Here is a 25,200-nt window from a genome sequence, read left to right as displayed (position 1 = left end):
GCCCCGCGGGCCTCTGCTCAACCTCTCTGGCCCTGTGGGCCAGATGAGTGGCACAGGCATGGCCAGCAAGCCAGAACCTGTGCATGGGGTTGGTTAGTTGTCCAGATCCAGCACAGCCTAGGCATGGAGGTGTAATCTGGCTGTGGAGCAACCCTGCGTGCCAGCCTAAAGTGCCCACGTAGTATGAGGCAGGGCCACATCGTGGGGTCCACCAGACTCCCCATGGGTCCAAACACTGGATAGAAGGGGAGTGGCAACTAACGCTGCCCCTGGCACACACCACCAAAGCTGTGGCCCTGGGGCAGCCGCAGCTGTGCCCCACCGGGGTGGCATCAGAACTGCCCCATGGGGCATGCTACTCTCATGCCCAGTGGCAGTGTTGTCAACTCTCATGATTTTGGCATTGTTCTTAAAGTCTGTGCTCTGGGAATGTGAAAAACGTAGCTTACTTTTATATATAATTATATTTGCGTGTGTGTGTTTGTATACATACACATATACATATAAAAGAAAGAAGTAAGGTTTTCACAATCCCGAAACACAGACTTAAAGAACCCCCAAAATCATGAGAGTTACCAAAACTGCCACTGGAGCGCAGCACCTCAAGTCCCAGGCTCGGCCCCCGAGGACAAAGAGGCGGGGTTAGTGGCCATGCCAGGCCCGTGACGTAGGCTCTGGCCAAGATCCCAGGGGAGGGGATAACGTAACCGGCGAAACGCCGTCGGAGCTTGCCCTCGCGTCACGTCAGGGCGGGGCCCGCAGCGCGCGGGCGGTGACGTAGCAGTCCCCAGCCGGCAACGCCGGAACCACTACGCCGCCCGTGTTCCTGGGAGCTGCGGAGGCGGCTGCACCGCCCGGAAGCGCCGGCTGGGCCATGGCTGCGCGCTGGGCTCTCTGCGGCCTGGCGGCGGCACGCGCTACCGGCTGCAGTGAGTGGGACCCCCCCCCCCCTCCCCTGCGGGGTCCTGCACCCTGGGGGGGGGGTGCAGTGCGCATGCGCCCCTTCCATGTCCTCCCCCCTCCCCGGGGGTGTCTCGTCCGCGTGTGTGGCCGGGGGGTGGGGCGGGTAGGGACGTGAGTGAGTGTGCAGGGGGGTACGGGGTAGCGTCGATGGGGGTGTGTGGGTGTACATAGGGGTTTGCGCAGGGGCGTGTGTGTGTGTGTGTGTGTGTGTGTGTGCGCGCGCGCGCGCGCGCGCGCACGTGTTTGCGTGTGCCTCATACTTCAGGGTAGTTTGGAAAACAGCTGCTTAAAACTCACTTAATTGAGTGAGTTTTAGTGACTCCTAACTTAACACTCATCTTTTTACTAGCTATTTTCATTCACTTCCCCTCCAGGCTCCTGTGTCATCCTTTTTTAATGCACATTGTGTAGTTAAGCAAATGGTGCTTGGGATCTTGTTCTCTTTCAAGCAAGCCATTAGCTCTCTGATGAACCTTTGCATTTAAAGAATACAAAACACATTCTTTAAATGTTTGAACTTTTGAATGTTCACCTGGGGCATTTTGCAATACAGTATAACCCCGTAGATCTGGCTTGCTCGGGACTGAGCACTTGCCAGAAATTTGAAAATGCTGTATTTTTTAAACTGTTGCGGCGGCGCAGGGTGGTGAATGGTGGTTGCAGCTACCGCTTGCAAGCCATCCATGCCCAGGGGGATGGGGAGAAGTGGCGGCCGATCTCAGAGTGGCAGGGGAGGATGTGCCAATTTTTTGATAATTCCAGATTTTTGGTATCTGGATTTATGAGGTTATCCTGTACGAGGAATTGTTACAAATGGTAAAAGCAAACTGAAAATTAGTGCCATTGCAGTATAAATCGAGAAAAGTTCGTTGGATTTGTAGCTCAAGCTCACAAGTTTTTTTTTTTTAATTGAGGAAGCTAAATACCTTATAATCTATTTATAAGAAGTCTTGGAAAGCTATATGTTACTTAACCAGTTAACTTGTTTTGCCAGGGTTTGTTTCAATGATGCCTGTTTCTCCGTTGTCTTCTGCTGAGATTATTCAGATGCGCAATGAACTCTTTAACAAAGAGAAAGAGAGACAGTTGGCTCTGTATCCACGAATTGAGAAGATTGAAGTAAAATATGTTGGAAAATCTCACCCTGGCACTTTGTTTGTAATGAACAAGGGTTTGTCCACGCCATACAATTGTGCTATGCGTAAGTAAATGAAATAAAAAAGCTATGGCTGTTCCCGTGAGTATCAGAATTACACCGTTGATGAACGTACTTAGTGTTCAATTTGAGAGGTATTAAAACTCACTGAAGCTGTTATAAAGGTACAGATAATGATATTAGCCTGAGGTGTTCAATAGGGCTGTGTGAAACTTTGGTAGCTGATTTGATTCGGAGGGGATTTGGCCTGGTTTGGGTACTGAATCTCCGAACCGAATCGGGAGACCAAGTAAAAGCTCTGAGTCTATTTGAAGCATCTGAATCGATTTGGAAAAGATTTGGCCACTTTACAGATTTGGCCATAGACTAAATAGGCAGCTGACAGCTGCCTCCAGCTGGTAAGTCTGTTGGGGTTGGGGGAAGGGAGAAGGAAGAGGTGTTGGGGAGGGAGGGATTGGGGCTGGGACAAGCTGCCCAGCTGGGTATGGGGGCACATTAATCAGAGAGGGGGGCGTGGGATGTGGGCATGGCAGTGTTGGAAGCAGGGACTCTGCCCTGCTGCTGCTTGCCCAGCAAGGGCAGAGTGGGGCGGGATGTGAGTGCGGGTTGCTCCAGGTGGAAGGGGGCAAGCTGGCAGCAGGGCAGAGCCTCCACTCCCAGTGCTGCCACACCCGCATCCTGTGTCTCCTGTATCAGATGGCAAGCGGTGGCAGAGCACAGCCCCCACTCCCAGCTCTGATGGGGGTGCAGCAGTGCTTGGAGTGAAGGCTGTGCCCTGCTGCTGCCCGGAGCGAGCCATGCCTAAACTGTGCCCCTTCTGTGCTGGCTGGGCAAGTGACAGCAGGGCAGAACCCCTGCAGCTCTCCCCACTGGCGCAGAGGTAGGCACAGCTGGAGGAGCTGTGGGAGAAGCCCCCATGGCTGCCCCACCTGGCCCCAGCCTCCTGGCACTTAAAAAAACCCCAAAGAAACAAACAAAAAAAACACTGCTGCCAGAGCTGGTGAGTGCAGGGCTATCGGGGCTTCTGAGGGCTCATGGCAGAGCCCCCCCCCCCATGCAGAAGCAGGGCAGTGGGGATTGCCCCTCTGCTTTGGATCCGTGTGGCAGCTGCCCCTTGGCACGGGTGCAGCGTGGCTCAGCAGCGTACCGCACGCTGTCTTAGAGGTAGGGCAGCTCTGTGTAAGCCGGAGCTCAGCCGTGCGCAGCACAGCCCTAGCTTCCAGACAGCGTGCAGTGTCCTGCCGAGCCAGGCTGCATCTGTGGCATGGGGCAGCTGCCGCACCAGTGCCAGGCAGGGGGCGCTCTGCCACAAGCAACCCAGTGGCCCCAGTTGCTGTTGCCTGAGCCAGGGAGTGCGGGGCTTTTTTATTAATTTTTTTTGAAGTGCCAGTATGCGGGGGTGGAAAGGGGGGGGATTGGAGAGTGGGGGCTGTGTGGGGGGGCTCTGCCACATGGCCTCAGAGCCCCTACTGCTACTGCCAGTGAGTACGTTGTTTTTTGTGTGTGTGTGTTTTGTTTTTTTTTTAATCCCGGGCTGCTGGGGCTGGGCAGGGGGGCCATTGGGGCCAGGGCTGGGCAGGAGGGGGGTGATCAGGGAGCAGGGGATGCATGGGGGAGGGCTCTGCCAGGAGGCCCCAGAGCCCCTGCTGTCGTTGGTGAGTTGTGGGGCTTTTTTTTTTTTTTTTTAAGTGCTGGGACTAGGCTGGGCTGGGTGGGGGATAGGGCCGAGCAGGGCAGCTGTGGGGGCTTCTCCCGCAGCTCCCCCCATCCAGGGAAAGGCAGGCACAGCTGGAGGAGCCGCGGGAGAAGCTGTAGCCTCCCGGTTGTGCCTGCCTCTCCCCTGCTGATTGGAATCTCTCTGAATCAGTGCTGATTTGGCCAATCAGTTTTGGAAGAATCGATTCAGGACTGTGATCCGAAACTCTGAATTGAATCACTGTCCTCCGAATCAGCCGAATCTGAATCCAAATACTTCCTTATTTGCAGAAGCCTAGTGTTCAACCCTGGGTCTGTAGGCCAGATCTGTCCTGCAGAGCTATGTCATCCAGCCTGCGGGGAAGTCTGGGGTCAGGGGAGCAGTGGCAGTGTTATTTGTCACTCCTCTGTTGCCAGTTTTCCAGCTCTGTGGGTGGGGGGGCCCCATGAGTTGGATACCATGGGCCCACATGTCAGATTGTGCTGGCGTGGGGCTGATCCTTATGCATGGGTTTGGGCTGGCAAATTGATCCCGTGCCCCGATCCTTTGTGAGATTCAGCCAGTGAACCAGCCCCATACCACTCTTCTAGCCTGTGGGGCCAGAAGGTTGGGTACCCCTAGGGCAGTGGTGTTCAGCCTTCTGGCCCCATAGGCCACGTGAGTGTTGCAAGGCCAATCCATGGGTTGGATCTGGCATGTGGAGTCGGTCCATGGCTAGGATCTGGCATGCTGTGCATCGGCCTAACACCACATGTGGTCTGATATTGCGGGCTGGATGCAACCAATTGCCAGCTTGATTGTGTGTGCCAGGACCTGCTGCACACTGGCACAATCTAGCATGTAGGGCCACATCATCCAGCCCATGGGTCTAGAAATTTGGCAGCAGGGGAGCTACATTAATGCTGCCATGACCCCCCTGCCACCAAATATTCAGACCTGTGGGGAGGTCAGATGACATAGCCTCACAAGATGAAGGTTGAGAACCCTAATCTAGACTTTTTTATATACAGAATATTTTAGTTTTTCATGTTTAAAATAGTAGGAGTTTAATAAGCAGTTGCTTAATATCTGCAGGATCTATTAAAGATCACTTACCTACATGGAGGTGAAATTTGCATGTTTTCAAAATTTGAAACTTTGGCCATCTTGGAGGAAGGCTGGTAATTTCATGGGGATTCATTTGCTTTTTTTAGACTTAAGTGAATGGCATTGCAAAAAATCAGTATTGGCACTTGTGGATGGAGAGGTCTGGGACATGTATCGGCCCTTAACTAAATCATGTGAAATTCAGTTTCTTACTTTCAAAGATGAAAATCCAGAAGAAGTGAATAAGGTAAGTGACTATCTTATTTTTCTCTGATTTTTTTTTTCTTTCATAATCTGTGTTTTAAATCCTACCGGTGTCTGCTGAGAGATGAACGAGAAGTAATTGCATCAATGAAATAGAAATGTAGGGCCCAAATTGTCTAACCAGAAGGGCAATGAGTAGAACAGGCTAACAAAGGATGTTGTGGAAACCTCTTTCGCAGATTTAAAATAGCAGGTTAGAAAAACAATCATCATGGTATACTTCTATTTAGTTCATCACCTTTGCATTGAGGCAAAATTTTTTTATTCCTTCCTGCCACATATTTATATGATTTTGTGTATGCGAGATCCATTTATTTGTTTTCCCCTTGGTTTATTTATTTTCTCCTTGGTTTATAAGAATGAAGAGTAAAATCCTGCCTTTTAATACAACTTTTGTTAGTTTGTTTTTTCCTTTGATATGTATTGTCGTAGCATGTAGGAACCCCAGTTGGGGAGTAGAATTCCATTCTTTCAGGTGCTGAATAGAAAGCTGGCTTCTGCCTTAAATATACTTAAGTATAAGACAAGATACAGGAAGTGACTACACAAAAGACTGGAATGGTGCTCTGGATTCTTTTTCTTGGTGGGTTTTAGACTTTGGGGAGAATTAACTTTCAACTGCTTTGAAAGTGGAGAGGCTCGCTGTTACAGCGTAACTTATATCTGTATATCCTTGTGATATGAATGAACTATGCCATTAACATTTAACTCTGTTTTATTCAGAGCTGAAGTTAAAATTAGAGGTGCACAAATACATTGGTCCGATATCGGATCGGTACCGATTGGAAACAAATTGTCTATATCAGATATCAGTCCTATGAGGCCGATAACTTGGCTGATAAACGGTAAGTCTGCAGCCTCCAGCTGGTAAGCAGAAGGGGAGGGGGCAGACAAGGGGTGTGGGGGGGCAGGGGCAGGTGCTGCCCAGCCGGGGCAGGGTGGGGGGTGCGGGACGGAGGCGCAGCTCGTGGGGTGGGGGTGGCTCCTGCTGCTGCTTGCATCCTGGGAGGGGGGACAGGGGCGTGTGGCCCCAGATCTGGGCAGGGTGGGCTGCAGGTGCGCGGTGGAGCTGGAGATGGCGCTGTGCAGCTTTTCTCACCGGGTGCTGGGCTCAGAGCGGGCTGCGGTAACGCTGCGAGGAGGCTGCAGCCATCCCAGATTTCACCACAGCTCCGCTGCCAGCCCTGCACCATCACCTGGTGCAGTCCAGCTTTTCCCAGTGCTTGGGTGGAGGCAGGATGTTCAGCTGGGGCTGTGCCGGGCAGTGGCACAGGGCTGGGAGTGGAGCTGTGGTGAAATTTGGGGTGGCTGCAGTCTCCTCCTAGTGCTGGCGGAGCCTGCTCCAAGCCCAGCCCCCGGCAAGAAGAGCCCTGCACAGTTCTGGCTCTGGCTCTGCCCTGCTGTTGCCCCCTGCCCCGTGCCATCCAGATCTGGGGGCACATGCCTGTCCCTGTCCTCCTGGGGTGCAAGCAGTGCCAGGAGCTGCCCCCACCCCATGAGTCGTGCCTCTGTGTCCTGTGCATGCATGTTCTCTGTGCGCCCCCCCCCCCCCCCCCCCCCCCCCCCCCCCCGCTGGGCAGTGCCTACCCCCTCCCTCACCACGGGGGCGTTGATCTGGCCCCCCACGCCCCTTCCCTCCCCTTTCACCACACCAGACTTACCACCTGGAGGCAGCTGTATCAGATATTGGATCGGTATCAGCCGATATGCCTCCTTAAATATCAGCTATTAATATCGGCCCCCAAAATCTCTATTGGTGTACCCCTAGTTAAAATGGTTTTGTTATTGCTTAACTAAAGGGAGATGCAGGAGTTATGTCATAATGCCTTATGCTGGTATCATTTGATACCGCTATAATATTGCTATCTACATCCCAAAACTCTTCTCTGTTTAATTTACATATAAAAGGACTTGAATAGCATTTGCCATATACATTTCCACAGTGAGGCAGGTGAGGAATGTTATTTGTTCAGCGCAATAAAAAATGATAATGCTGTCACTGACTAAAAATGTAAACTTCAGTAAAAAAAAAAAATGTAATGACTAAAGAGGAGCTGAACTGGGTTAGTCCTTCTTCTGCCTTTAAAAAGATGATGTAGTGCAGGGCCAAATGAGTGGCATGGGGTTGGTCTGTGGTCTGGGTAGGGCCTATGGACACCCCCATTCTTTCCCCTTCCTCTCTCACCAGCATACCTGATCTGGAGGCAGCTCCAGCTGGTGTGGGACCCACACCAAGTACAGTATGTTTTGAAGCTAAACTTGAAAACTTTAGGGTTACTGTTTTAACTGTTTCTGAATAAAAGTGTATTCAGGAGCAGAGCATTCACTCACCAGGGCAAAATATCATCTTGGCAAGTCACTGTGTGCTAATGCAGTTTGATCCTTGCTTTGGAATATTTTAAACTTGTCTTGCTAGGCCTGAAGATAATAAAGTTATACATATAATACCTCCTATTGTGCCACTCAGCAGTGCCTCTGTTTCGCCAACGTTACCTGTAGCCCCTCACTCCGTGCAGCCCATGCTGCCATCTTGGGTGGGCAGGCAGACACTTGTGTGGACAGCAGCGCCAGGCTCATTTGGAGCCTCGAAACGCACCGCTGCCTCAATGCCCGGTACTGGGCCCTGCATAGCTGAGCTCCTATGGCTGCTGGGGAGAAGCTGGTTTTGCAAAGGTGCCCAGTGGACTTGGAATGCCCCTTGCAATGGCACCTTACCCCACCCACACACATAGCCCAATGTCTCCACAGCAGCCTCGGAGCTCAGGCCCTTGCTGGGCACACGATATTGCCTTGGTAGCAGCAGCAGAAACCAGTAACAGTCCCTTTGTTGTTGAGTGTGATGCCCTGTGACCACTCCCCAGTGCCCTCTTCCCCCTCCCAGTGCTTGCCCAGACCTGTAGCCTGCTGTGGTCTTGGGCTAGCGGTGGGCCACAGGGACTGGACTGTGCTCACCAGGGTGCTCTGGGCACATGGCTATAATTATCAGCTACAATGACCAAAAAAAGCCAATGGCTGATAATGTCATTTCTCCTTTTATTGTTGCTGATCTGATAGCCAGCCGATATATTGGTGAATCCCTAATTAAGAACTTTAATGCAGTATGCAAATATTAATATGAATACACAAATCTTCATTAGAAATGCAAGTGTCAATGAAGACCTTCTGTTTATATCAACATCTGAATTAAAATCTGCATGGATTAGTGGTATTGGTATAGTTAAACTTATGTTTGAAATTCTCTTTACAGGCCTATTGGCGCTCCTGTGCCATGATCATGGCATGTGTGCTAAAGCAAGCATTCAAAGATGAATACTCAGTGAGTCTGGTCAGAGCTCCAGAAGTGCCAGGTGATGTATAGGTTTTACAGATGACATGCGTATTTAGGCTGTGTTATGGGGAATATTTGGGAACTAGTACTGTGGCACAGCTAGGCACTCCTCTTCCTACTTATTGGAGCAAGTACTGTTCATACATTTCTAAAATGTCTCCTTGTAATACATAGTGCTCTATGCATGCAATTTAAATTCAAAGCAATACCTACACAGGGATCAGAATTTTATTGCCACTTTCTTCCCTCTCAAATTTATCCCTTCAAGTGTTAAACAGCCAATGAAGGTGGGGTGATACATTAGTAAACAGTGGGAATGGGAATAGTTAGATTAAGGCTGAGCATTTCTGAAATCCATGCAAAGTGCTTTCTTGAAAACGTGGTCTTGCATAATGCCCTGATGCTGACAATAGGCAGGCAAGGGTCTTTGAGTAGATGTGATATCTTTTATTAGACCAACTGAGTAGTTGGAAAAAAGTTCTTAGCAAGCTTTCAGGCGTAAATCACCTTTCTTCAGGCATAGGGAGTCTCTGCTGTTCTGATGCTTACAAGATTCTGTGCACCTTAATTGCTGCTTGCAGAAGGCTCTACAGCTCTGAGTCCTCCATTAAGAGGATAGTAACCCAGGTTAATACAAGGCATATCTTGGCCTCTTTCAGTTCAAGGAGACTTAGTGAATGCAGGTCTTCTTTCAGTGCTGAGAAGGGTGGTCTCTGAGAGAACTTGATCTCAGTCCAGCTAAGGCTTTGCAGTCCTTGAATTTTACCTGATGAATAGCCAGCATGAAGTAGGAAGAACTGATGTTTCTACATGTTCTCTAGTATTTCTTGCCTGTATTACCTGGTAGTTTACTTGAGACCCACAATATATAACAAATTTAAATTATACAAGGAAACAGTTGCAATAAAGAAGTGTAATAGGAAGGTTTAGTGTCAATTTCTATTCCGATGTAGTCTGGATTTTTAGGATTTTAAACTGAAAAAACTTAAAGATGAGACCTTTAGTGGTAAGGAAAGAAAATAAGAACTTTAGGAGAGGTTACTTATGTAGTGAAGCCTGAAAACATTTGGATGCATGACTAGGTATCTAGCCATAAAGCTGTGGCTTGTCATGTTTTACACTTCATAACATGACACCAGCTGACAATTCTTCACTATTCTTCAGAAGTCAAGGATTGTGAATATGTGGGGATAGAATAAGTGGATATGGAAACCCTGCTGTATCCTGCTTTGGTACAATGGTAAAGTTGGCATCTTGTGTTGCTGCTAACTATGATACCGCCTCTGTGGATAAATAAATAACTTTGCAGTTATATGCTGTTTGACTGGCACACCTAAGCAATAAGATCCTCTTTACAAATGGCAAGTACAAAAATGCTCCAAAGTAGGAGAGGGTCTTAGTTTGGGTCTTATACTTTGAGGGAGAAAAAGGGTTGAACACATTCCATAGGAAATATTGGACACTTGGTGCAACTTTGGGAGAGTTGGTGCAGACCATAGTATTTATGCAGACACTGTTACAAAAATGATAATATCCTTAGCATTGATCTATCGATATTGCCATGGCAACTTATTTCAAGATGCATTCATAATCTGTGGTTTGATTTTTATAAAACCCAAACACTCCAGCTCTAATCAACAAATTTCATTTTGCAACCCTTGTTATATTTCTGTGACAGAAACAGTCTTACACTGGCTGTTGTATATTCATGTACCACAGTAAAATCTCTGTTATCTGGCATGAGTGGGGAATGGTGGGGTGCTATTTATCTAAAAATTCTGATTATCTGACAGTTATACTCGATGAAGACAGCACCATACTTGTAGTGCAAATTTTCAAGAATTAGTGTACAGTACATTACAGTATAACATACTGTATAAAGAGTAAAATAGTACATAGATAAAAATGCCATAATAGTTATCCATCCCAAATGCCAGGGCAGCCGGGCTGCAGGATGCTCAGGGGAGAGGGGCACGCACACTCAGGTACCCTCAGAGTGGTACAGCAGGCAGGAAAGTGGTTCAGCGCGATGTGTATACTCAGATACCTTCAGAATAGCGCAGCAGGCAGCAAAACAAATAATTCTTGTTTCTTTTCCTTAATATTGCCTCTTCAGTGATTTCTGGAGCTTTCTGCTATGATGTAGTTCTGGACAGTGCACTTGATGATTGGAAGCCAGCAGAGGTAAGCATAGCTTCCTTCCGTCTTACATGTTGTAAGAACTGTACAGTTTAGTCTTTCTTTGCTTCTGGAACCTTTCTTCAAGGGAGCAGGCTTGTTTACTAAAGATTGCAGGAGAGTGCAGAAATTTTTAATCTTGCCATCTGATCTTTGCAGGTTAACTCTGCACCTGTAAAGTATTGTGAAAATCAATGCGTATGGTTAGCATACTTTTTTGCTTCCACTGTGGAGGAGGCAATATGTGCCCACCTAGAAATACTGAGTATACTCAGGTGAAATTCCCTTTGTTAGCTTGTGTGTATCACTTTTTAGCAAAGGCGCTCAGACCCACTAATAACATTTTAATCGGGCCCCGCAGCCTTTAGGTGAAATTAAATATAATTCACTGGGCCGGTACTAGTCTGTTAAAATGTAGATAAATATGGAAAGAGAGGACAGTATTAACAAAAGCGAGTCTTGCTTGTATGCAATCTGTGTTTGAATTTGCTTACTTTAAAAGTTGAAAAATTCTAAAAAACAGGTGCAACTATCTTCAACTTCTCAGTCCAGTAAAAATTTCTTTATTATTGCCAAATACTCTTGAGTGCTAAGGTTTTGTTTTGTTTTGTTTTATTTTTTGGAGAGGGCAAACAGATTGTCTTATCGGTATTTCCCATTCTCTTAACCTGTTGTTGTAGAAGTCACTTGTAGGTAGAACTCTGATCAGTTCCTAGAAAAGTATTAATGAAATAACCATATAAAATCCTGCCATTGTTAAATGTTAATATGTTCAGGTACTAAGTTGGAAGAACCTTTAAGGCACTTCACATTAAAGAGAATTCTCGAGTAATAAGTAATTTCTGGGTTTTTTTGGGGAGGGGGGTTATTTGTTTGTTTTCTTGGACCTGATGAATTACCCTTGAAGGCCATTGGTTGTACATTACTGGTGATTGTGCCTGAAAGCTTGCTAAGAACTTTTTTCCAACTACTTGGTTGGTCTAATAAAAGAAATCCCGTTTACTCAAAGAACCTTGTCTGCCTATTGGTTGTACTGGACATTTAACCAGGCCCTGTTAAAAGTAATCATAATGAGATCACCAGGAAACACTGTCAGGTACATCACTGATAAATGCATCTGTGGTAAGAATGTATAGATCAATAGTAGTGTTGGAGTGATGTTGTAGCCATGATGGTCTAGGAAATATGGGGAGAGGATTTTTGTCAGTGATACATTTTTATTGGACCAACTGCATAGTTGGGATAGACTTAACCAAGCTTTTTAATCCGTTGTTGTCTTCTTCTGGTGAGTAATCAGAGTATTTTCAGGTAACCTAAAAAAAGACTGCACTGCATTTGAAAGCTTGTTTAAGTCTGTTCCCAAATCTTTGTCTCTTGCATAGATCTACAGTAGTTATCCTGGTCCTTTACTATTTGTATAGTTACTTATAGTGTTTCTTATACATAGAATGCATATTAAAGAGCAGCTGAAGAATAGTGGTAACAGTCTTATTTTTTGCTTTGAAGAATGCCTTCAATTCTCTTACAAAAGAAGCATGCAAGCTAATTTACAAAGATCTGCCATTTGAAATACTGGATGTTGAAGCAAAAGTGGCATTAGAAATGTTTCGGCATAACAGGTCAGTAAAGATCTGATTGATTTCTAAAGGAAATGCAGTCTTTAAGCTAGTGATGATTGAAATATGGTGGGCTTGATTATTTGTTTGGGTAAATTAGTATAGCTCTGACCTCATTGTAGTACAGCAGTTTATACCATGTATAAAATATAAATATATGTACATATAAAATGTATATGTCCCTACATTTTTCTGTCAATTTGTACACTAGGTGGTACTATAATGTACTTCTGAGAGATGTTTAAGAAATGGAACAGGCTTGAGATTTTATATTTAGTATTGGGGCTTTAAACATTTCATTAATTCTAGGTTTCCTTCAGCTTACTAGTGATTACATGCCTCACAACACATGCATATTATTTCTGACAAGATATAGATGAAAGCTTAAAATTTGGTCAGTATATTGAGTAATCTATTTTACTGCATATCATTAAACTTCACCTTGGTTAAAGAGGTCACTAACCACATATCCTGTTCCATCCCAGTATTTATCTTGGAGGCAGTGTGGTTTAGTAGAGCGTGATTCTATTTCTTGCTTGACCACTCACCTACTTTTTGATCTTGGGCAGATCATATCACTTCTCTGTGCCTCTGTTTATTAAAGGTCTCCATAAATTTAGCAGCCAAAGGTATAAAAGAGAGAGTCCAGTGGAGGGCAATGAAAATGGTTAGGGGGCTGGGGCACGTGACTTCTGAGAAGAGGCTGAGGGAATTGAGCTTCAGTCTAGAGAAGAGCAGACTAAGAGGGGATTTAATAGCAAGCAGCCTTTAATTACCTGAAGGGTGGTTTTAAGAAGATGGAGCTAGACTGTTCTCAATGGTGGCAGATTACAGAACAAGGAGCAGTGGTCTCAAGTTGCAGCAAGGGAAGTTTAAGTTAGATATTAGGAAAAACGTTATCACTAGGAGAGTAGTAAAACACTGGAACAAGTTACTCGGAGGTTGTGGAATCTCCATCCTGGGTGGTTATTAACATCTGGCTAGACAAAGCCTTGGCTGGGATGATCTAGTTGGGGATGGTCTTGCTGTGAGTTGGACTAGATGACTTCCTGAGGTCCCTTCCAACCCTAATATTCTGTGATTCTATAATAGCTACTCTGGAGATTGAAGTTACATTAAATATTAAAATGAGAAAATAAGCAACACTTTTAACAGTGAGACTGATTAAGCATTGGAACAAATTACTAAGGAAATTGGTGGACTCTCCATTTCATAAAGTTCTCAAATCAAGACTGGATGACTTCTGAGAAGGGAGGCTTTAGTCAAAGACAAGTTATTGAGCTCTGGGGAAACTGGTTGCAGTTGTACACAAGAAGTCAGTATAGGTGATGTCATGGTACCTTCTGGCCTTAATATTGGAAAGGTTTGTTTTTATCGATGGATTATATTCTTTTTTTATAGTTGATCCTCTGTGAAACTTGTCAAAATCGTACTTAAAGCTGAATGCTATCAGTACAAAACTGTGCTATTAATAATCTTATAATAGCCAAGCATTTTAGAAGATTGTGTTCCTTCAATGCATCCCTCAAAAGTTTTCACATTTCTATTTGTGTAATCTTAAAGTTGTGTTGTTAAGAACGATGAGCAGAGATCCTTGTTTTCTCTGATTTAAAAATCACAAATTCTCTGATTTAAAACCCCCCAAATCCGCAATTCAAATGAAACATCATTTTGTGTGTGTGTGTATGTATGTATATGTAAATAAAATATGTGTATATAGGTATCCATTGAACACAATTTTTTATTGATATATTTACAATTTTAAAGCAATTTGGAAACCTACCAGTACCTCAAACACTATAATAAAATAAATTCTAAATCCCTATAAATTTTGGTATTTGATTTTTGGGTTTTTTATCATGGAAAATCAGAACTCCTGTGGCTCTGACCTACTCCCCGCTGGAGGCCTTGCAGCTGCACATTCTAGTCCCAGGCCCCAAACCCCATGCAGCACTCGGGCTTAGCAGCAGCCCCAGCTATAACCCTACCCCTGCCCAGCTCCCTCCATATTTTTCTTGTTTTAAAGGGGAAACTTCATTTTTCCTGTTTTTTCTGTGGGAAATGGAAAACCCGGATCCCTAATGATGCCGTAATAAAAAGGCTTCCATTGACATTATTGAGTTTTTGCATGTGGTGCTTTAGAAATTTCTGTAAAGATATGAAGCCATTTGACTGTTTTCCCTCCTTTGCGTCTGTAAATTTTTATTTAGTAAATACTTAAGTATGCTTTTTTTCTTGTTTCTTTAAGGTACAAAATGGAGATAATAGAACAGAAAGCTTCACAAAGCCCTGAAGGAATAGTGAAGTTACATAGGTGAGCAAAGTTGTCTATAGTGACTCACAGGAAGATCTAATTACTTTCCAAAATTGTGGGCAGTTGAAAGAAAGATAAGTGAATTGAGACATATTTTAATTAAACTTTCCTTTACTCAGTCTGCTGGTGTTGTTTCAGTTAGCTATTTAGATTCTTCCACAACACCATTATTGTGGTATTTAAATTTATGGAACTCATTAGATTTCTAATGATCAGAAAGGTTTTAAGCTGGTAGGACTTCACTGATCATTTACTGAAGGTAAGTACTAAAAAATTCCATACCTTTCAAAGCTTTATAGTGAAGATCTAAACATATTTGTACTTATTTATTAAACTGGGGTAGAAGAAAAATACTTCAAAAATAAAATCCACTTACTGCTAAAACTGCCAGCTTATCTCAATTTGGCAAATTTTACTCCTTTTATTCCATTAGCTGCAGTTATGTTTAGACTGTGGTCAGAATGGAGCAGACTTGGGGATGAAGAAGCAGAAGAGTGGTAGGAATTTGAGTATGTGAAGGATATTTCTTGGGTGTTACTGTAGACTGTGAATAACAAAGGTCTTAGGTGGATGCAGCATATTTAGACCATTTGTCTAAATGTTTCCATATGTGGCTTTGGTCTGGAAGCTTCCCAAGGAAAAACTGACTTTGCAGAAATGTCTTTTTTTAATGTAGTGTTTATTCCAGGACAAAATATTTTCCCAAGGAAGCCTGTAGAGCATAAGGGAGAAGTGCTTGAACACAGTGGGGAAGGGAGCCTTGAGTGACCTTCCTAGAGATTATTTGCTTCAAGCATTCTTCATTTCATATTCTTTCTTCTTTGGGTTTTCCATTTCTTTGTTGTATAGGAACTGTCTAACGCATGAAAGAAGAAATGCCATCTTTAAAGTATAGGCGTGGAGGCATATTTCTTGGTCTGTGTGACAGGACAAGGCCCCAGGAGTGGCTGTGATGCTCCCTGGTGACTGCACAGCTCCTGCCCCACTCTGGTTCTTCAGGGTGTGCTTCCCTTTTGCTCTCACCTGCCATGCCTTGATGGAATTATTTTCTCTTGTAGAAGGAAGGTTGACCTAGGGTCCCTGAGTGAGCCCTAACCTGTTTTGAATAGTGGGGGCCTCTTGTACTTAGCTGCCCTCCAGTCCTGTTCTTCAAGCTCTAAGTGGGGTCCCCCTTGGCTCCATCAGTTCTTCAGGGCTCCAGTCACCTTAAGGGCTATTTGTGGTTTCCTTCTGCCCCTAGAGCCATACCTGTGCCTTGCAGATGTCACTTGGTCACCATTTGCCTTCCTGTATAAGCTTCAGCCTTCTTAGCCTTAGCCTTCAGGTTACTTTGGTTGTTGACTGTTAGCCTGGGCCCAGTGGCTCTGGACTGGCCTTGTAGTCTCAGCCTCTTGTTGGCCTTTGTCTGCCCCTTTTGTTCCCCCTGGGCTCAGACTCTGGTCCTTTCGGTCCCTGGCCTCTCCCGTCACCCTTTCTGGGCTCAGGCTCTGGCCATCTCAGCTTCAGGCCACCTTGATTGCCCTACTCCTAGGGTCAGGCTCTGGCCCCTCTGAGCCTCAGCCTTCTTTGGCCTTGTGCCCCTGCCCGTGGCAGGCCTAGAAACCTGGCATGCCCCCCTCAGCACCCATGTGGCTTCCTTTTCCACCCCTACAGCCTCACCCAGTCCTCTGTTATCCAACTGGAGCAAAAATTCAAACAGCCACTTCAGACTTGAAATGCTTAGTGCCCCCATCTGGGTTATCATACCACTGCCAAGCCACCTCCCCATTAACTGGCCCTGGGAGTACCTGACAGCTTGCAGCTTGCACTCCTTATCAGCCTGAGCTGGCCGGAGGTCCTCTTCCCTGCAGAGTTTAGGTCTGCACTTCCTATTATGAAAGTGAGCTGTTTTACTCAGAGCGGCACATAGCAAGAGTCTTTTCTCCGGACTTTAGTTCAAATTTCTTAGGTTCTGGATGGGCAAACATGGAAAACTTGCAGTTTTCAAGAGTACTTTTTTTACTCGGTATCAAGAATGCTGAGCTATAGGTAGGGATCACTGTAATTCGGGCTTCAGGAGATTTCAGGGGAAATCCCGAAATTTAGCATTTTCCCTAAAGTCTTGTAAAACTGCAGTTTGGCCACCAATGGCCTGAAACTGGGGGAGGGGGTGGCAGGGAAAAACGTTTTTAAAAAAAAGCAAAGCATGGAGAAGAAAGGCAGCAGAGCCCCGGAAACAAGGTGGGAGCCCCACATTTTTAGGGGCAGCCTAGTATAGGCTGAGCTCCTGCCACAGCTAAGCCAATCAGGTTGTTTGATTCCCTGCTTCAGTTGGGAGTTTAAAAGCCCTGCCCAGAGCGGAGCAGATAATTCCCCCCTGCCCTAGAGGCTGGACATAGGCATGCTGGGTGCCTGCCCCTGCCCGGCACGGTTCCCGTGAGCCCGGCTTTGCTTTGCTGCCATGTGAGAGTGGAGGGGAGTTTCCCCTTCCCCTTCTCTGCCGTGCTGTCCCTCAGCCATTCAGAAGCATGGGAGGGCCTGCCCTGAAAAATGCCTGAAATTGGTTCTGGCGAGCCTGCAGGGAGCCCACTTTTCCCTCTGCTGGAGCCTGAATTACAGTGGTCCCTAGCTATAGGCTATGGACAGCAGTTCTTCTGTAGTGCTACAAAGTGTCTCAGCAATGTGTGGGTGAACTGACTTTAGAGCAGTAATATTAGCTGTCAGCCTGTGCGGCAGTACCTCGAGCTGGCACCCATGCTGCATGAATTGGGGGCCCTGTGGCCAAATACTGATTCTTACCCATGTTCTGGCTGTAGGATGGGGCTTGTCCCCATGTCTGAGAGGATGCATGAGCAAAAACCCATGGCTGTGGCCATGACAGAGCCTGCCCTTCCCAGTCTCATCAATCGGCTGATCAGTGGCTGAGCTATTGGGGAGTCAGCTATTCTTTGTCCCTCTCTCTCCCCCCTTGGACATGGGGGAGGGAAGAATGGAGGACTGTGGTATATTGGAGGCTCTAGGGGCCCTTGCTGCTCTGTGTATAACTTACTGGCTTTTTACAGATGGCACTAGAAAACTTAACTCTCTAGAAAAGTTGCTGTTGGAAAAAGCTAGCATTTCCTGGCGGAATCACTGTTTATTTTTCTGCCACAAACCACTCAAAGACTTGTATGCCTTCTTGCTCTGATGCTGAGAACGCTCATTTCTTGCTAAAAATGAAACACCTCTCTGTGGTCATTGTGGGATGTTTGACTTGAATTTTGCTTGACCTTTTGGTCTTTGGTTCTTTGGGTCTGTAAGGTGGTTTATTGCAATATCCTGTGGTTACGAATGAAGAGAGGAGCTATATTTGTAATGTCATTAAAAATACATTCATCATAAGTTTTATTTGCTTCTGATCAGGTTTGGTGACTTCGTAGATGTTACTGAAGGCCCACACATACCAAGGACAAGCTTTTGTTTCCAGTATCAAGTGACAGCAGCCCACAATCTTCAGGCCAGCCAATCTGGATTAATACGACGGTTCCAGGGTGTTTCTTTGCCAATACACTTAAAGGTAACTAATGTATTCTTTACCAGTGCTCTTCACTCAGGAGAGGGCTTTTAAGATGCCTTTCAGATTCTTAGTTTGAACAGTGTATCTATTTTCCTGTAAATTTAGTGGTGAACAGCAATTAGTGAATTGGAGATCTAGGAAGAATAGTTGCTCAAGGTGAGTCGAGGTTCTAGTTTCTTGGTACTATGTTAGAGACCAAGTCAAAACTGTTTCCAACACAATCCAGGATCCTAGATGTTATTTTACAGTATTAAAGAAAAGGATTGTTTTCTTTAATACGGTGCACTTACTTTATACATACTTCTTGGAAGTTTATACGTATAAATATTTTTTCTTTTTCATCTTTCTTTTTGAAATGTGGCAAGTGATAATTGTTCTGATTTAAAGAATACAGATTTATATGGCATTCCAAAGTGAGCAGAGGAATTGTTGTGAAGAATTACAAAAGTGATTTTTTTTGTAGTCAGGTATTCTGTCTGCAGTTGTGACCTGCAGTAGAAACCTGTAATGACAGTAATGGAATATTCTGCCTACAGAGGAAAACTCTGCTTAGCCTTCATCAGTTAGTTTTCTAACCTGTGTTCCTTCATGTGTATGGCCATACGCTGAAGAAGTGTCAAGTACATTCTATTTTTAAAACTTTTTCCTTTTTTATTCTTCTTCTCCTCTTGTCCCCAAGCTTTCTAAGTGCTTTAGTACTTTGGGGTTAGCCTTTATTCATGTATAATCGTGTTTTCCTCCTGCAGTTACCAGTAGAGTAGTGTAGGAGACCTTGACCTCATTGACAGCCAGAGTCTTTAAATAAATAATTTGAGATTTTTTTTCAGGTAAGTCTAACAGCAGTGGATAACTTAAACATTTCAGTTACAGTGAGTGGTGTGGATAACTGACAATGTGATTCTGGATTCAGCCCTGTTAAAATGTATAAACCAGTGATTCTCAATTGAGGTGCTGTAGCATCGTGGGGTGTCTTGAGATCCTTTCATGAGTACTGCAGGGTTCCACACAGTGGTATTAGGTGTGCAGTTGTGGTTTACAAGATAAATGCAGGGATTTCAAATAGGAATCCATAGTGTTAAAAAACATTGTGGTCTTTCTGAGGTCTTTGAATCAGGAGAATTGCTCAATTTTTTTTCTGTAGTCAAAAAAAACAAGTGAAAAGCTGGCATTTTCCAAGTGGGTGCCTTGAGGCTAATGAGGGGTACCTGGGTCTAGAAAGGTTGAGAATCATTTCTATAAACTCTAATCAGAGAGTAGTTACATCTCTGTTGTAATTCCCTGCTTGTTCTCTTATGCTGATGGTAACAGAAAAATGTAAAGCCTAATCCTACCAAAGTTTACTTGCTTAACATTTGTGCTTGAACTCCCCATTGATTTCATTGGGGATACTTGTATATGTAAGTAGTTGCATGATTGCAATTTGTGCGCTTGTGAAAGAGAGAGAAAAATGGATAGAAACTGGTCTCACCATAAATGTGATAAAATGAACTTGCTTTACGTGGAGCATCAAACTAACTATTCAAGTCACTAGAATGCTGGTTTTCAGTTTTGTCAAAAGGACGTTGCTATTAGTTCCTGTCTTTTTTTTTCTTTCTCCAGGCTCATCACGTTATATGGCGCAGGTTGCTAGAGAGGTCTCGGAGACTGGTAAGTTTAAGTAGTAGCTAAATACGTATTGTCGATTTATTTTTCTTAAAAGAAAAGATATATTGATTTAATATTATAGATGTTAAGTAATTAAAGATGGAAAGTATTTTACAAGAGCCACTGTTTTAAGGAAAAAAAATCCAGGACACATTAAAATCTATAGAGAAATTGAATCTAATTGCTGTGTAATAAGGAAAAATTGGTAGTATTTGGAAGTCAGCATCATAAAAAAAAAAAAAAAAGATTGTAATGCAACAGGTCGTGCAACTTGATTGGTATTTGTAATTTCTCTAGTATGCAATTCAGGAAAACGTGTGAATAATATTTTAATCTGTGTGCTTTGTTAATAAGCTTTTAGTAAACAACTCCGTAGTTGGCACTTACTATTGTCTCACCTTATTAATTGTATTAGGGTGGTGTTACAGGTTACCTTTTAAATCATCATAAAGGCACTTTAAAATGGAGCCATTTACCAGTTAAAGGGTGTTAACCTGTTCTAAGTACCCTCTAAATCAGTGGTTCTCAACCTTTTTTGTACCAGAACCCATTTGTAAGCATCAGTGGCCGGTCCTGACCCAGTGTGTGGAGAAGGGGGTAGGGGGGAAGCAGTCTGTCGCAGGCTGGAACTCTGCTAGTCTGCAAGGGAAAAGCCACATTTTTCTCACGTTTTTCTTTTTCAGAGGAGAGTCCATTTTTTAAACTGTATTGATAGTTTTTAAAGTTCATTTGCGAGCCTTTCATATATTCTTGCGACGCATGGGTTGAGAAATGCTACTCTAAATGTTGTGAAGTTATGCTGATTCAAGCAAGAGTTCTCTTTGATCCCTTTTACCCATGTTGCATCAGGGTATTGTTAGTCTTCTCTGGGGAGATTAAAATGCTCCCTTTTTCATTCCTCCAGCATCTCAGGATGCATCGTTCTCAGCCCTTCCCATTCCTTTGCTCCATTGGCAAACTTTCAGCAATCCTGAACTCTAGTGACCAGGGCAGTTGTTCTGGCCCCAAGCCAACACTCCCTTCTGCCCCCAGCGGGTACGATCCCAGCATACCTTGACCTCTCTGAGCACCCAGGTATAGCTCACAAGTTTACTGCTTCCTCTAGCACCCTGGTGCAAACAGCAACAGCAATCCCACTACCTGCCTCTCTGAAGAGAATGAACCAGAGAATGGAAACTATGAGAGAGGCTGCAATCTGGACAGGTTCATGTATGTTAGGGGTGGGTAAAATGTGGCCCTGGGGCCCGATGCGGCCCACCAGGCCATTCTATCCAGCCCGTGGGGCCCCTATAAAATTTAGAAAATTAGTATTTACTTGCCCCTGGCTGCCTGTCATGCAGCCCTCGATGGCTTGCCAAAACTCAGTAAGCGGCCCTCTGCCTGAAATAATCGCCTACCCCTGATGTATGTGTTGAATGTGTAGGCTCTCAGCCCTGCCCCATTGTGACATGCATTGAGCCTGGTGGGTCTCAGCGCTTCCCTAGTCTGAGTACTAAACTAAGGCCCCACCCTTGACCCAATTCTAATTCTGTGAAACAAGTAATTTATTATTATGATTATTTTTTAAGTCCTTCCTCTTTACTTCTCCCTCTTGCTCATTTAATTCAAACAGATTTCTCCCCCACCCCCACAGCTCCTGCTGGCTGACAAATGTGGGAAGCTGTAGCCCCCCTGGTTTCTTCACCTATGAGCTACATGTTACTCTCCCCCTCCTTTCCTACCCAAGATCAGGGGGTAGAATCTGGGCTCTTGTCAATGCCTCTGCTTGCCAGGCCCTCTAGCAGCAAGTCACAGTTGAGGCTCTGAGGCAGCATTAAGCCATAACCTGTCTGCTCTGAGACTCTTCTAATTTTGACGGCATAACATCCTGCAGACTTAAAATGTTTTAAAGATAACCTGTAACAGGTACCTTAGCCTTTTTATATATTTTTTTCCAAGTGTTTAAGGTTAAAATTGGCAGTTGGAATATAAAATGGACATTTAGTATGACCCTGAAGTAGTTGGAAAACTATTGGAAATAGCTCCAAACTGTAAATAAATAAATAAATCAACATTTATATGGTAACTAGGAGGGGGAAATGTTAGGAAATTCTCAGGATATAATATTAAAGGGCAACAGTGAAAGCATGTATAAGACTTTTAAAGTGACTGAATAAATGCAAAAGGTGTGTTTTGGAATAAAGGAGTTGGAATCGCACTGAAACATACCATGTGTATGAATAGTTTCACTTTCTAGGAATAACTAAATGTGGAGGGAGATTTAATAGTGAAGGTTTCAGACCATTAGGGTTTATCTACACGTGCAAATGCTCCTGGGTGGGTTTACTCTAGAGCAATTTACTAATTTACTCTAAATTAGGAAATTACTCTGGAGTAAACCCACCCTCTAGAGTGTAAATTAGGGGGCCCACATGCAGGGAAGTGGGAGCAGATTTGTTGCAGATGGCAGCAGTCTGCTCCCACTCCCGCTGGCCCTACATCGGCCTCCTGAAGCAGCCAGAGCTCCCTCTGGGTGCTAACCCAGGGGTGACAGAGAGGAAGGGGCCAGGAGACGACTGTCCCCTGGTGGGGGCTGGGCTGTTACTCCCTGGCCCTGGGAGATGCCTGCTGCTGGGGTGGGCTCCACCCCTGGAGCCTGAGGGACAGCAGCAGGGAGCTCCCAGCCTTTGCTCCATGATTGCCGGGCCAGGGATGGGAGATTCTTTTCTCTTACACGTAGCTTCACAGTTGCAGGGCCTGGGTTGGGAGATTCTTCTTTCCCACAGTGTCAGCTCTGTGGTCGGCGGGCCGATGCTGGGAGATAGGAATCTCCCAGTCCTCACTCCATGGTCGCAATTGCAAAGTGGTGGTGAGAGCTCCCTGCTGCCGGGGCAGGGGGACATTGTCCCTGCCTGGGCTATAGTGGTGAAATCTACCCTGGCAGCAGGCAGCTCCCACCCCCTGTTGCTCAGCTGACTGGTAGCACATTTGCTCCTGGTCAGCTGTGTATGTGTGTGCTACTGTGCAGTAGGTAACCAGGAGTAAATTTACTACTTGTATTTATAGGTAGCAAATTTATTTATGATTAGAGCTAATTACTGCATAGTGATTGTCTCTAATCTTGAGTGAAGTGTCTCATGTAGACGTGCCCTTAGATCCCTAAAAAGAATATTCTGCCTGTTTGTGTAGCAGCAGAGTGGAAAAACATAATGCGTCTGCTGGAGTCCACTCTTCATGAAACATGCTAAGAACTGAACCGTGCAGCATGTTCTTATATGATTACAAACATTTTCAAATTGGTTTATTATTATTTAATTATAAAGACACATATCCTTGCTTTGATAAAATGACAAAAGGCAAAAATGTACTGTTAGGACAGAATGGAACTATATTTTAAAAATAAATGTGTTTTGCAGGTCACTGAAGAGGGAAGTCTGGGAGCAAAAGATGTGAATGAAGAAGCAAAAATGCAGTAGTTTAATATATTTTTTTATTTTTCCATTTGTAAATTAAAATGTTTTTGACGCTGCTTATTTGTGTTTCATATGCTGATGTCCTTTAACTCAGTTGACTTCATTGGAATTAAATCAGAGATGAATATGATTTTCAGTATTTCAGATCTCAATCTATTGTCATTTTGATTTTTTTTTCACCTTTATTAAAGCTAGTCAGGTTTGAATTAAACTTTCAAAAAAGTGAGGAATGAATGATGAACCTGTTGTAACTCTGACCTTATAAGTGCTATTTACATGTTCTCAGATATAGATAGCTATATTCTGAGAGTCATGAAGTCTGATCCACAGAAAATAACACTGATCTCTGAACTATCTGCTGGCAAGAGCTAGTCTATTTGCTTTAATTTGATGTGTTCATTTAATAATGTGAAAGACAATTTTTATTAATATTTCTTTTTTTCTGCCATGAAGTAACTCTTCCTGTGTACCAAAATGCCACATCATTTTTCCACAAAAATTATTTCATTGTGAAATGTGAAAGACCTACATCTTCTATGTAGGTCAAGACAGAATTTTGTTTGCAAAGGCAAATGGAGTATTACCAGAATATTTTCTGCTTCAGAATGCTGGCATCATATATGCATACCATGCTGAAAACACTGGAGAGTAGCATTGGATGCTCTTTTCATGATCAACTTTCTGAGAGTCTTTTTTAAAAAGACTATCTGCATAATGCAGGAAGCAAAGCTTTAGAATGGTGTTTAACTGTCAACTGGTCCATGTGTGGGGTTTTTAAAATTTTTTTTTATTATACTAGTAATCTCTGTATCATGTTGAATGTTTTTGAGGCAGTGTTCCTATACATGAATCCATCCACATTTTAAGAAGAATCTTTATTGAATCTTATTTTTTATAAATAGTATTTTGTGTTGCTAATCTTATTTGGTTATACACTCAGAAGGAGGTTCTGCTGGAAAGAGCTTTCTCTTGGGCGTAAAAAATTTGGGTCATGTTTACTGTAACACTATTTGATTTAGCAAATCGTTGAAATCTGTCCCACTTACGTCTTCACCATTAAGTAAATTTTTGAAATTTCCCTTGCTTCCATAATAAACAGTAATACCACAAATTGGAAAAACAGCAGTAGCCGTTAAATAAAATGTATTTAACTACAACTACTTCTCTTAGATTGCTGTCTGTTTTCACTGATAATCATTATAATATCATTATATATAGTCTTTGTATAAAAGCGCAGAAAAGGAGAAAACATGCAAATAGACATATAAAGTAACTTGAGGTAAAACTGGTAGATAATTTCTACGTGGCATATTTACAGAGTTCTACCTAAACGTGTTTCAAGAAGTCTGTCTGTATTTATGCATTCCGGTCCTCCTTGCCACTTTTAGTTATTAAGTTTACTGACACTGTAGCAATTGGTTCCAAGAACTTTAGACAGTGTTTCTTTATACAGTACACCTTTGATTATCTAGGTATTAAAGGGGAACATGCTGAAGGAACAGGTTTAGTATTACAGATAGCAGGGGATGTTACCTTGTTTTGGTTTAGATAATTATGGGTGTTTATAGACATGCTTCAGGAGGCAGGGGACAGGGCGCTATAGTTTAGTGCAGCTCCAAGAGCCACACTTTTTAAAACACCTGGAGCATCACATGTATCAGCATCCCTGTGCTGAAAAATTGTGGTAGGGCACTTTGAACAAGATTTAGTGTAAAGTGCCCTGCTGCCATTTTTTCATCATGGGGATGCATGTGGTGCTGGATTCTGCTCTTATATACTATAATTACAGTGTGTCAGAGCAGCCTCACTGCATGTGTATAGCAGCCCTAAGGTTTTGGTTAAAGCAGTTTATGTTCTGTTGAGGAGGTATACCTGGTTTTCTAACTGTCTACCAGATCTAAAGTAATGTTTTTTGTTTTTTTTCTTTAAGTCAACAGTTCTCTATCCTTAGAGGGTGCCTTTACTTGA

General features: G+C 44.0%; 1 protein-coding gene across 1 annotated transcript; it reads left to right on the top strand.

Moving 5' to 3' along the window:
* Positions 1 to 782: 782 nt before the first annotated feature.
* On the top strand, positions 783 to 24,389 carry MRPL39 (mitochondrial ribosomal protein L39). Its single transcript, XM_006264130.4, has 10 exons — positions 783 to 929; positions 1,958 to 2,164; positions 5,009 to 5,148; positions 8,413 to 8,512; positions 10,610 to 10,677; positions 12,178 to 12,290; positions 14,536 to 14,601; positions 17,983 to 18,136; positions 19,736 to 19,783; positions 23,176 to 24,389. Exons 1-10 carry the CDS (start codon positions 875 to 877, stop codon positions 23,233 to 23,235), a joined length of 1,011 nt encoding a protein of 336 aa, XP_006264192.2. The 5' UTR covers positions 783 to 874; the 3' UTR covers positions 23,236 to 24,389.
* Positions 24,390 to 25,200: the final 811 nt, after the last annotated feature.

Source organism: Alligator mississippiensis, chromosome 1, assembly GCF_030867095.1.
Source record: "Alligator mississippiensis isolate rAllMis1 chromosome 1, rAllMis1, whole genome shotgun sequence".
Taxonomy (NCBI): Eukaryota; Metazoa; Chordata; order Crocodylia; family Alligatoridae; genus Alligator; species Alligator mississippiensis.
This window is presented reverse-complemented; position numbering and strand designations above follow the sequence as displayed.

Coding starts and splice junctions, on each gene's coding strand:
- MRPL39 (XM_006264130.4), top strand. CDS start 875: ATGGCTGCGCGCTGGGCTCTCTGCGGCCTGGCGGCGGCACGCGCTACC. Junction 5,149..8,412: donor ATCCAGAAGAAGTGAATAAG/GTAAGTGACTAT, acceptor TTCTCTTTACAG/GCCTATTGGCGCTCCTGTGC. Junction 18,137..19,735: donor CTTTGCCAATACACTTAAAG/GTAACTAATGTA, acceptor TTCTTTCTCCAG/GCTCATCACGTTATATGGCG.